Source organism: Corylus avellana, chromosome ca6 (assembly GCF_901000735.1).
Source record: "Corylus avellana chromosome ca6, CavTom2PMs-1.0".
In the NCBI taxonomy this organism is placed as follows: Eukaryota; Viridiplantae; Streptophyta; class Magnoliopsida; order Fagales; family Betulaceae; genus Corylus; species Corylus avellana.
The window spans coordinates 27,926,872-27,940,397 of NC_081546.1; the positions used below are offsets into that span (position 1 = coordinate 27,926,872).

At 32.3% G+C, this 13,526-nt stretch overlaps 1 protein-coding gene across 1 annotated transcript in view; it reads right to left on the reverse strand.

Moving 5' to 3' along the window:
• Positions 1–13,006: 13,006 nt before the first annotated feature.
• LOC132185532 (disease resistance protein RPV1-like) overlaps positions 13,007–13,526 on the reverse strand; it is a 4,949-nt gene continuing 4,429 nt past the window's right edge. The window contains exon 4 of the mRNA XM_059599296.1: positions 13,007–13,055. Coding sequence (XP_059455279.1) covers positions 13,007–13,055 — 49 coding nt within the window. The remainder of the gene's footprint in view (positions 13,056–13,526) is intronic.

Consider the following 13,526-nt stretch of genomic DNA (forward strand, 5'->3'; position numbering starts at 1 on the left):
ATTATCATGTTCAGCAATGCACAAGAATTCGGGAAACCATGCACTGCTTTCCAAACAGTTATCAAATGAACATTAATGTAGTCCATTTGGCTATGCATTTTATGGAGCTGGTTTATGTTAGAAGTATGACAAACGGTGCCACATATGCAGGACAAGAAGAAGAAAGACCAGCTGAAGTATTAACCAACAAGGAAATAAAATTGTATTAGGAAGGTCTTGCCTAGCGTTGAAAGAAAGACCTAAATAGGAGAGGCTCGGCCAATTAACTCGATAAGGTGAAGCACATAAATTGCAAGGGGCCTTTCACTAGATGGGCACGAGACTTCCAATAGTTTCGTTACAGCAATAATCTCATCTTGCCCGTGAATTGCACTAGGAGTGGCACGAAAATTGCAGTCAAAAGGACGCTAACACATGGCAAAGCATAAGTCTAGTCTGCCATGGTCTGCACTTAAAATGAAAATAAATATTTGCAACTAAGATTTTTTCAGTCATTAGTTCCTTCATTAGCTAGTTGCATTCTATTACATTCTATTAGGGTCATAAATATTTGTAACAATAGAGTTAGATACATGCTACATCACTAATATTTTCATTATCTTATAATTCTTTTGATGATTTTCTTATTCATTTATTAGTTTTTCACTCAAATTATCCTCAATATTTTGTTTATTGCTAATAACAAATTTATTTAAAACTCCTCAAACTCCTCTTTGAGCTTCAATCAGTTTTTCTATTTGTGTGTGTGTTTTTTTTTTTTTTAAGTTTTTCATATCCAGATGCATATTTTCTAGTAGACATGTTTGATTAAAAATATTAACAAATTAAACATACACGATTTAAAAAAAAATATTCCGACTATAATAAAATAAATTACAAAAATAGAACAATAAAACCTGATTTGGCAAATGAATTATGAGCTGAAAAAACAAAACCAACCAACCAATTGAGCTGAAAAAACAAAACCAACAAAAAAAAATTGTCAAAAACTCATTCAAAACTCACCAGAAAAATCATAAGCACAGAAATAAACATTACAAAAAGAAATCGATTTTTTATGAATCCCTACCTCTTTGATACACTTAATTCCAAATATTAACAAATTAAGCAAACACAATTTATCAAAAAAAATATTTTGACTATAATAAAATAAATTATAAAAATGAAATAATAGAACCTAATTTGTTAAAGGAACAATGGAACAAATTGAACAATAGAACCTAAACCAGAGAAAAATTTGAGCACGAAGAATGGGAGATGAAGATAAAGGTTTTGAAGAGAAAATCTCGATTGTTTGCCCTTGATATGTAAAACATATTGTACAACAAGTCAACAATCATTATTATCTCTACTCTCTAGAGTTAGAATTTTGCTTGTCTCCGTTGTGCGCAACTTGTGCCTATGCCCCTAAATGAATAAATTCTCATTGTGCTTGGAAACTAAGTAGAATGAATTTAATTTCAAAACCAAATTAAAATTATACCATAATTACATTAGAGTTCGACTGCTTCATGGTTGTGTATTAGTAAAAACATTTGTAAAATTGTTGGGGTAGTGTTGTTGCTGCCTGCTAGAGGTGGCTGCCGGACAGATCTGGCGTCCATGGGAAGGCCGCCTGACATCTTGCGGTCCCGCGATTTCCACCTAGCTGCCAGATGAACATATGACGGCTGCCACACCGAGCAACACTTTTAAAAAAAAAACAAAATTTTTATTAACTTTTTCAATATTTCTTTATTTTGTAAAAATATTTCTCAATATTTGCTTTTTAAAAAACACTTCTCAAATTTTTTGCCAAATCAATCGTCATTTGTGGACCCCGATATACGAAGATAAACAAATGTTGTATTAGCTTGTTAATTTCTTTTTACAAAGTAATAAATACCTAATATTTAAATTTATCAAGAAAAGAATTATAGTTCTAGTAAGTGTTCATGTTACGATTTTGCCGGTACACTTAACTATACATTGTCTCGCTAGGGAACAAAAAAAGTTGAGGGCATGTTGATAAATTTGCTTGAACCAAATGTGATACACTTGAATCCCAAAGCCTTCACGAAGATGAAAAGGCTTAAAATGCTTATACATCGTAATGCACGCTTTTCTGAAGATCCTAATTTTCTTTCTAATAAGTTAAGATTGCTAGATTGGCCAAAATATCTTGGAGAATCTCTGCCATCCAATATTTTTTGTGGAAAGGATCTTGTTAAGTTAAGGATGATGCATAGTAACCTCAAAAAATTGGACAGAGTGCAAGTAGAATTATTGTTTTTAATCTTTCTTGTTTTCAATTGCTTTGTAAACTTCTTTTTATGTTCAAACTAATCTATTTCCTTTGTTTTCTTAGAGAATTTCCAAAACGTGAAAATTATGGATTTTTCTTATTGTGAATTCCTGAGAAAAATTCCGGATGTTTCAAGTATTCCAAATTTAGAAGAATTGAATCTTAAGTGTTGTAGAAATTTAGTTAGGGTTCATCGTTCTGTTGGATTCCTTGATGAGCTTGTACGTTTGAATTTTGAAAGCTGCTCTAATCTTACGAGTTTTCCAAGAAGACTCAAGTTGAGATCTCTAAAATATCTTAACCTTTTTGAAAGCTCAAGGCTTAAGAAGTTTCCTGAAATTGAGTGTCAAATGGAATGTTTAGAGTACATCAACTTGCAACATTCTGGTATAGAGGAACTTCCTTCATCTATTGGGTACCTCGTTGGGGTTAAACAAATTATTCTATACGGTTGCACAAACCTTACAAATCTTCCTGATAGCATTCATAAGTTGCAACATTTGAAGGAACTTTCTCTTAGTTGTTGTATTGGTATAAAAGAACTGCCTTCATCCATTGGATACCTGTGTACGATTAAAACATTAAATCAACACTTTTGCATAAACCTCATGAGTCTTCCGAATAGCATTTATCAGTTGCAACACTTGGAGATCCTTAATTTGAATGAATGCAAGCAACTTCGAGAAATTTTCCAACTTCCACCAAATATAGTAGAAGTGCAAGCTAGGGAGTGCATGTCATTGGCAATATTCTTAGAAGAACCTAGAAGATCTCAATCGGTTAATACATGGGAGCCACCAAAGCCTGGGGTAAAAACCACATCTTTGGCATTGCCATTGTTGAGTGTTGGAAACATTGTCAACCTTCCAGCTTGGCTCAACAAATTTGTTGGATTGAAGAAACTTTGCATAGTCGGTTGTAGTGAACTTCAAGAAATTTTAGGACTTCCACCAAATGTAGTAGAAGTGAAAGCAAACGGGTGCGAGTCATTGGCAAAATTTTTAGAAGAACCTAGAAGATCTCAATTGCTTAATACGTGGAATCCACAGCAATCATTGAGTGTTAGAAATAATGTCAAAACAGAATCAAATTTCTTTATTCAACTTGATTGCCCTTCTAGTTTGAAAGTTCTAGATCTCTCACGGAGTGCTATTGTCAGCCTTCCTACATGGCTCAACAGATTTGTTGGATTAGAGGAGCTTTACTTGAACGGCTGCAAACAACTTGAAGAAATTCCAGAACTTCCACCAAATATAAAAAAGGTATATGCGACTGGATGCACGTCATTGGAAAGATTTCAATTTAATAGTACATATGATTTACCAATGCTTGAATTGATTGACTTCTCCGATGGCCATGGTCTGCGAGAAAATCTGGGGGATGATCTAAAAATTCGTTTCATGAGTGAGATAGCTCTCTTTGACATATATATATACTTGTTAGTGTGACTTGATTTGTATGTCTTATCACTGAAAATATGTCATATCTGTGTAACAGGGACATCCTAGAGACCTTGAATTTTACTGTATATTTCCAGGAAATAAGATTTCAGATTGCTTCAGCCATCGTAAGGAGGTTTCAAATACTGATTGGTGTGAAATAGATATCGATGATCATGTACATTTGGATTCGGTGAATAGAAGATTTGCTTTCTCGGCTATTATTGGAACAAAGGATGTACAAGGTAAGGGTTTTTTTCGAATTCTCGTTGAAGTCATCTATGATGGTCAGCAAATCTATCTTCACGAGTCTGATAATATAGGCAACTTAGCCGGCTCAGATCATGTATATTTGCATTACCATAGTGCACACCATTCTTGGCCAAAGATAGATAATCTTGGAGTTATATTTAAATTCAAGCGGGGATATCTTTCATCAGGGTTCTTTAAAAGTTGTGGATTCCATCTAGAACATGGATATAAAGAGAAAACGATAGATTTAATGGATGGTGTTCAACTTTCAAAGAGACGCTATGGTGATGATAATGATGACGATGACAACCTGGATTCCTATTGGCACCCACAACAAAAGAGGCCAATCTTTGCTGTATAAAATTTTATGGCTTCTGAGATTTGTGAATCAAATGATACTAAATTGTTTAGCTTTGCTAACCAATTTCCTATGTAGAGGATATGCATCTTGGTGAATCGAAACATGAATCAAATCACATGCTTTTGTCTCTAAGGACCCCTGTTTTGGGTTCAGAGGGCTGTTAGCAGATGCTCCAGCATCTGCTTCTTGATTTGTTCGCTTAATTATGGATCAAATTGACCATGAGCAAGGTTGTGTGGGGCAGATTGGGCAGTCAACTATTTGGGACAGAGTCACTAGCTTGGGTTCTAATAATGTAAGTGCTTCACTTATTTTTCCTCTTGTTTTACAATTAAGGTGTGGAGTTTTTTTTTTTTTTTTTTTTTTTTTGGGTCATTACAAGTGAATTTTGGCTTCGTGGGAAAGGGGAGGAAGAGATTTCAAGCCAGCAAATTTAATTATTTAATTTATACTTTAACACTCCCTCTCAAGTGTAGGCTCACGTGGAGTATTTGATTGAAATCGGAGTAAATAACGGAGTCAAGGCTCAATCTCAGGACCTTGGCTTTGATACCATGTTAAATCACTACTTATCCTAAAAGCTTAAGCTGATAAAAAGAGGTAAATTTAATCATTTAATTTATACTCTAACAGGCTTTATAATTTTTGTGTCATAAATCCATCATCAATGATAAATAGTAATGGAACACCTGATAGGCATATTTCAGAATTTCATTTTGCTTTGGGTTTGTGTGTTATGCATGCTTTACGTAATGTGGTAGGCAAGTCACTTGCTGCAAATTTCACTTCAAAATTTATGGTAGCTAGTGGTGTTACTTCTATATTTTTTGTTTTATTTGTTTAAATATTACGCTAAGGCATTTCTTAATCATGGCCATGCTCTTTTGTAAGATTGGAATTGACACAATTCAAAGATTTGGTCATTCATGCAATTTTGCTTGATGAGTTCTTGGATGAAAATTTAGTTTTTGGAGCCTTAGAGCATTCCCAGCAGACTCCCTATAAGGGAGTCTGTTCCTTATGTATAGGGAATATGTCCAAAAAATCACAAAAAATGTCCCACAGCAGATTCCCTAAATGAGCCTCAACCATGAGGATCGCTACAGTAGAACCCAAAGTATAGGGCTCCACTATTGCGATCCTTATGATTATTAAATTCAAAAAAAACATTTCTCTCTCTTCTTTACACTCCCCTCTCTCCTTTCTCCTCTTACAATTCTCTCTCCTCTCTCCTCTTATATATATAATATAATTAAAAAAACAAATATTTTAATGATATAGGGAATGATTAAGGGAAGTTATTGGGGTGTATTTTGACATAAGGAAGCAAAAAGTAGTTTGGATCCTTAAATATAGAGAAAATGACGAGGAAGCTGCTGGGAATGCTCTTATAGCTTAGGGATAAAGTTTAGATGAACATAAACTTTGCTAAAATTATTCTTCTTTGTTTATGAACATAAACTTTGCTAATTTGGCTATTATTAGATTTGATGAGGAAATTTATGAATTTTACTGACGAGAATATGTACATACCTATGAATAATTTTCTTCTTTGTTTGTTTAAATAAAAAAGAATTTTGTGATATGAAGAATGATTGTTTTCTATATAAGGATTTCAGGTGGGGGACAAGAAGAATGGAACAGAGCACCCTTCTTCTTCTTCTTCTTCTTCTTCTTCTTCTTTTTGTGTGTGTGTTTAGATAAAAAGGAATTATATGATATGAAGAATGACATTTTTTGATTGTAAGTTTTTCTGATGGAGACAAGAAGAATTGAGCAGATCTTATGAAAAGAATGCAGAGGTATGAAAGAGTTTCAACATTAAGGGCTTTCAGAAGTACATATTACAAAGCTATCCAAACGTTTTGCTCCATTTTCTTATGACTTGTGAAACTAATCCGGCCTCGTAAAAGATGGTTTGAAACACAGCTTTCTAAAGCACATATTCCCTTGTCTCTGTCCCACTTTGAATATTATTCCCAATAGCCTTTTGTTTTTTGATTGATATTTTACTCCTTTTCTTGTAAGGTTCGCCCAAAAGCTGTGTTTACAATTTGTCAAACGGACTACTTTGCTGGGTATTCCACTGCAGTATCATGTTACCCCGCTGGCTGGAATTGTGTGGAAATCCTCTTGGTAAGAATCATGAAGAGGAATTTCAATGGCAGAAGTGAGAAAAAACCAAGAAAGCGCCATTATCTCATGGTATTTGTGTGTATTGCATTACTGCTCTGCTAAAGAGCTGGCTAAATGATTATGATAATATGGTCATGCTTTTGTCTTAATGTCTTTTCTAAACTTATACAACTGTTACAGCTATCCTTTTCTAACTCTCATTATTTCAGGTTAACGGAATTGGACAGTTTTTGGGGGGTTGCTGAGATGCTTGGGCGGGTGGACTTTGATAAAGACATGGACTTTTGGCGGCTTGACATGTGGAATGGTTTCTTCCCAGCAAAGTGGCTTCTTCTTAGGGATCAATGGGAATTAAGTCTGCCTATCCAAGTCAGGTATGGCATCCAAAATATGGTTCAAAATAAACTATTGTTGAAAAATTCTTTTTATTATACTGTTTTAGGGTTTTGGCTCTTGCTAATAGGCATGTAGAGTGGTTAAACCTCATCGTTTTCCTCTTTTTCTTGTAGGGTTTGCAATTTTTCCAATGGACGACTTTGCTAAGTGTTGCAAGTCCTCTCCTTGAGGCCGCATTATTGTTAGAATTTGCTATTTTAACTCAAACTATGTCAATTATAACATAGTACATAGAAGTATATATTGTTAGAATTTGGGAGAAGATTAACATATAAACATGAGTAATGATATAAGGAAGACTAGAGTAGTTGAATTGAGTAACCCATGTCATTTTATTTGTAATCCTAAGAATTGTCACAATATACCTAAATGGAAAGTATTTGGTAGTGCCAAGTGTCCTTATATAAACTAAATCATATGTGACATGTGGGATACTTAAATCTCCTTGTAGGAGATCAGTTCTAACATATATGACAACTTCATGCATAAATTTCAGTTATATATTCTAAAGTTTTTACTCGCCCATGTAGATTAAAGCAAAAAATTAAAAGAAAAAGTTTACCTATTTGTAATAATTAATTTATAGGAATAAAAAATGAGGAATGTTCGACTTACAAACAAACTTTTACAACATAATGTGGCACACTATAATTGGGAATCAGATAAATTAAACTTTTGAGAAACCCAATCATATTGTGCCACATCATGTTGTAAAATTTGTTTGTAAAAATTAGTCCATGTAGTTGAAATTTTGACAAATAACTTATTGGGGTTTAAAAAATATTAAATTACCTTGGGTAGGCAAAAAAACACAATTAAGTTGCTAGCAGTAGCCGTTGCAAAAGTTGACATAATTTGTTAATGTACCACATCAGTACCAATTATATTGAAACAAGTATTACTTAAAATAGAAATTAAAAATTGTTAAAAAAATTAAATATAAATATACTATTAACAAAAAAAAAAAAAAATTATAAGCCATCCCATCCCATGCAGGCATCTTTGTCTATCAACAGCAGCCTTGGCAGCCACCACGAAGCTGCCTAGATGCGAGACCGGCCACCTGACGATCCTCACCACCATGAGCACCACCTGCTCCGACAATAATTGGGATTCAATTATCCAAATACTAAATTCCCCACTTGTCAGCCTCACCTAATTATAGTTAATTAAGGTTCTAAACGCGGTGCTCGATCTTGCTGATCTGGAGGTTCGATCTGCCTTATCATGTAGTGGTACTTGTGTACCTTTCAAAAAAAAAAAAATGTAGTGGTTGTGTACAAACGTTAAAATTTGCCGTCTTCTTCTTTTTTTTTTTTTTTCTTTTTTTTTTACAGATAAGATTGAAAGTTTTCTATGCCCCAGAGCCCCTAGCCTCCTGATATAATATATATATGAGTGTCAACAAGTATGAAATTTTAGACTTGACTTCTTCTATATTAATTTCTATTATTATAGTTTTTTCATAGGATATTTTTATTTTTTATGAGAAAATATATATATATTATGACGTGAATATAAAAAATAATTTTTAATTATTTTGTGAGTATTTTATATTATTATTATTTTTAGATGGATGAGATTTTTTCTAATGAAAACATATAGTTTTTAAAATGAGCAATGTTATTTATTTTACTAGATTAATGTGACAATGTTAAAACATATAGTTCATGCATTGTTCAGCTCGGTTTCACAGCCTTTTTCGGTGCAGTTCAACCCGGTTCAATCTTCTTGATTTTACTTTTGTTTTAGCGGCACTCTCGAGTCAGACCAATCTTTTATCCAGTCCATGAGTTTTAACCAAATAAGCTCATTCAACTAGTCGAGTTATGCCTTGTCAATCTCCGTCATCCCTAGTCACCATAATAGTTTACAATTGTATAGTGCATATTGGCTTAACTGTGTTATGTATATAAAAATATGTTTGTATTTGAAAGGAATTGAGGAATCCACTTTTTGCCACTACAGGCAACGTTCCATTTTCTGAACAAGCTCGGCAATTTAACATTTTTATTTCATTTTCTCTTTGTCTTAAATTTGCTAGTTTACCTCAAACTATGTCATTTCTGACATCGCACATAGAAGTATATGGTGTTAGAATTTGGGAGAAGATTAACTTATAAACATTAGTAATGGTATAAGGAGGACTAAAGTAGTTGAATTGAATAATCCATGTCATTTTATTTGTAATCCTAATTAAGAAAATGTCACAATATACCTAAATGGAAAGAATTTGATAGAGTTTTTGGCCTAGTGTTTTCTCACATTCAAGTTATGACGGATGGAGAATTACAGGCTTATTTATAAATAGATCAAGACTCTTATCCACAATCAAACGTTGCTTCCTTCCATCAAGAGGGACAACTTTTTATGAAATATCAAGGGAGACAACCTTTCATCTGAGTGGTTATTTGTATATTTAATTACCCAAAAAATTTAGTTTAATAAGAGCTCCTTTAAATATATTATACTATATAATATATAATGACAGAAATTTCTTTCAAACCAGTCTAAAGGAAACATTCTCCAACCCATTTAAAATAATGCCAAGTATCTACAAACATTTAAAACACACCTTAAATTCTTAAGATCATTAATTGCAGTTTACTAACTTAGACTTCCGTTTAAATGTTTATAGACGCTTAACACTATTTTAAATAAATTTGAGGATACTTTCTCCCGAATGGTTTGGAGAAAATTTCTGTCCAATATATAATGCATATGTGACATGTGGGCTACTTAAATTTCCTTGTAGGAGTCTCCAAGAGGTAGTTCAATCGGTGTAGATCACGCCTAATAAAGCGAAGGTCATTAGTTCGAATCATCCTCGCGAACATATCAAAAAAAAAAAAAAAAATCTCCTTGTAGAAGATGAGTTCTAACATATATGACAACTGCATGCATAAATTTCAGTTATATTTTCTAAAGTTTTAACACACCCATGTAGATTAAAGCAATTTTTTTTTGAAAAAAAAATACCTATTTATAGGAAAAAAATATTAAATTTCCTTGGGTAAGCAAAAAACACAATTAGGTTCATGCTAGCAGTTACAAAAGTTCTCATAATTTGTTAATGTGCCAGTGCCAATTATATTGAGACATGTATTACTTAAAATAGAAATTCAAAATTTTTTCAAAAAATTAAATATAAAATATACAATTTAAAAATAATAATAATTTATAAGCCATCCCAGGCATCTTTGTCTATCTAGAGCAGTCTTGGACTCTTGGCAGCCACCACGAAGCTGCCTAGATGCGAGACCGGCCACCTACGATCCTGACCACCATGAGCACCACCAGCTCCGGCTATAATTGGGATTTAATTATCAAATACTAAATTATTCCCCACTTGTCAGCCTCACCTAATTATAGTTAATTAAGGTTCATGTTTGTGGCCCATGCTTGATTTTGGCATCTATACGGCACAAAACCAGATTCTTCACTTGTGGTGGCCAGTCACCTCATTTCTTTTAATTTTTATTTTATTAATATTTTATTATTTTGATTTTGATTTTTTTTAAAATATAAATAATAATTTATTATTTGTTAATTGTTCTAGACCGTTGGATGAAAATTAATGGCCCAAATCAAATATTGGAGAGAGTGGGAGACAAGGGAGAGACATGAGGGAGAGGAATTTTTTTTTAAAAGAAAATGGGGCCAGCCACGTCATTTGAGATGGTTTTTGGGAAAATCCTTGGGACACCAAGCATTATCTATTTTTTTATTTTTTAAATAAAAAAATAGAGGGCAGCTATCAGAGTAATGCTACAAGTCCCTCTTGTATCTCTCTTAAGTCCCTTCAAAAATAATATAGCTATTAAAATCATCATTAGACTTGTGATTGATCATAATTGAATTTTAATCAAATGATGATTTTAATAGCCACCTATTTTTGGAGAGACTCAAGAGGGACATAAGAGTGACTTTTAGAATTACTCCAGCTATCATCTTGGAGGAGGGGGTGGCCAGTCGATTGAGCTATCAATTTGAGATATACTATATTAAATTATCATTTGACTCAAACTTTAAACTAATAAAAAGAGATAAATTTAATTATTTAATCAATACATTAACAATAATTTTTAGAGACGAATGGTTAACATGATATTAGAAGAGGTTCTGCGTTGAGATATTATGTATGTAATTCATAATTCATTTTAATTCGATACTTTGTGTTAGTTCGAGTATTAGAATATTATTATTTAGATGATTAGTTCAATTTTTTTATTAATGTAAACTTTGAAAATAAGTAATAATTTAAATAATAATAATAATCACTGCCCAATGAAATATTATTATATGCAGGTTCAGAAGGTAGGCTTCAAAAGCATAGGGTAGGATGATTTTTTTAAAATATATATTTCAATACAAACTCTACCGGTTGACGAGCTATTGTCTTTAAATAATATATTTCTTTTAATAAAAAGAAAGGAGAATTAAAAGATCCGACAAAAGTTGCTACAGTAAATTTTTAAATATGAGAATTTTCTGTAGCAAATTGTTAAAAAAAAATTTCATTGTAAAAAATCCACTAAAAAATAAAAACAACACATAATAGGTAAGTTTACTTTGGCCGGGAGACCGCTCAGCTAATTTGGTTGGAGAGAAGGAGCTTCATCCAATGACAGGTTGCATTGGATACCAAATTACCAATGCCGGTCACCTCAGCTCATCTTATTCGCATTGGATACGATTTAAATAAAAAATTGCTGCAATATATATATAAGTAAGAATATTGTTATTTAAATGATTTGGTTCCATTTTTTTATTAATCTAAACTTTTAAAATAAGCAACCTAAATGTTCAAGTTATGACGGATGGAGAATCACAAGTTTATTTATAAATAAATCAAGACTCTTATCCATAATTAAACGTTGCTTCCTTCCATCAATAAAGACAAATTTTGATAAAATACCAAGGGAGCTAATCTTTCATGTGAGTAGTAATTATTTGTATATTTTATTACCCAAAACTTTTAGTTTGATAAAAAATCTCTTTTAAATATAATATATAATATATAATGTGTATGTGACATGTAAAGCATAGAAAAAAAAAAAAAAAATGTGGGGAGCAGGCCAGCTGTTGGTTGTGTTGTAAAGTGAAATTGAGGAGAATACTGAAGCAATAAACAAAGAAAAAGAGTTAGCTCAGAGTCAGAAAAACAAAACAATAAGGAAAAATAAGTTGGGGCTTTGGGTGGATCAAAAGTTAGAAAAAAATGAGAACAAATGATTCCTGCGTGGTGTATGTGTTCGGTGTGCTGTAATAGTATATATAGAATGTGAAGAAAAAAGTGGCAAATTTCTGTTTTCTTTGGAAATCATTTTCCTCTTCTTGCTCCTACGAATCTTTGTCAATGGAAATTAAAGAGCAGAGCCCACACATATATAAAGAAAACTAAAGCTAAAGAATGTACAGCGTTAACTTGAATAATGGAGTATAATACCAAAAGAATCTTAGTACCATTTCTTTATGTTTTAGTTATCCCACGATCCTTTAGTGGATTTTTGATTAATGCTTAATATGTAATGTAATCCTTCAGTCAATTGAATTAAGTAGTAATTAGAAATGTAAAAGTTGAGACAAAAGCGCTAAATATTACTGCATGTTATGAGAAATTGAGAATAATTTATCTTTTTTTTTTTTTTTTTTGGTTAGTAAGCTCTTACTCATATCACTTTTGCGTAAAGAGTAATGTTGTACAAAGTTATATATATATATTTTTTAATTTTTACACTCTTTTAAGGAACTTTTAAAATTTAATAAAAAATCATTTAAATTAGTGGTAATTTTAAAACTCACTTTAAGAGAATGGAAAAATAAGTGTGAAAATTAATAAATAAATAGAAAGTGTGTATGATTTTTCTTTGCGTAAATCACGAGTACAAAATCTTAGACTTGACTTCTTTTATATTCGGCGTGGAACCAAGATGGAATGACCTTCATCATGGCGTATATTTTATCCGTTTTTTGACCAAATTGATCAATGAACACAACAACAGTGGTTAAGTTTGGCTTTGTTAATTTATTATATGCAATTAAATCATAATTTGGTTGCATTGGATACCTTAATGCGGGTCACCACTTAAAGCCCTTTTTCCCTTCATTTTCATCCTTTAAAATATGATGACTCCTTTATCCCATCTTTCTTTTCGTTAACGCAGCTCCGTTCGCTGTACTACAACTACAAGGAAATTGCCAACAAGTTTCTTGGCAAAGCAAAGCCAAAAAAAAAAAAAAAAAAAAAAAAGCGATTGATGACGACTCAAAGCAGAAAGCCAAAGAAAAAGATGAAACAGGAAGTCGGATAACTTGTTTAAGATTGCTTTAGAAAATTTAAAAAGTATTTTAATTTAGTATCTCAAAAGATGTAAAGTTTTAAACGAAAATAGGCAAATAATGGAATAATGAAGTGCATTAAAGTGGGATTAAACTGGAAATCGCTTCAAAGCATGAAAAGGTCAGCTTTAGCTTTAATGAAGTTGCCAGGCAGTTGCTCATTTGATTCAAAGAATTATCGCAATTCTCACTACCCTTCACCCCCTTACTCAAAGGATAAAGATTTCACATTGCAAATTTTTTAACCTTAGAGATAACGTTACAAAAATTATGACAACACTCTAAACTCCATTTCCTTCTCTATGTTAACATATAT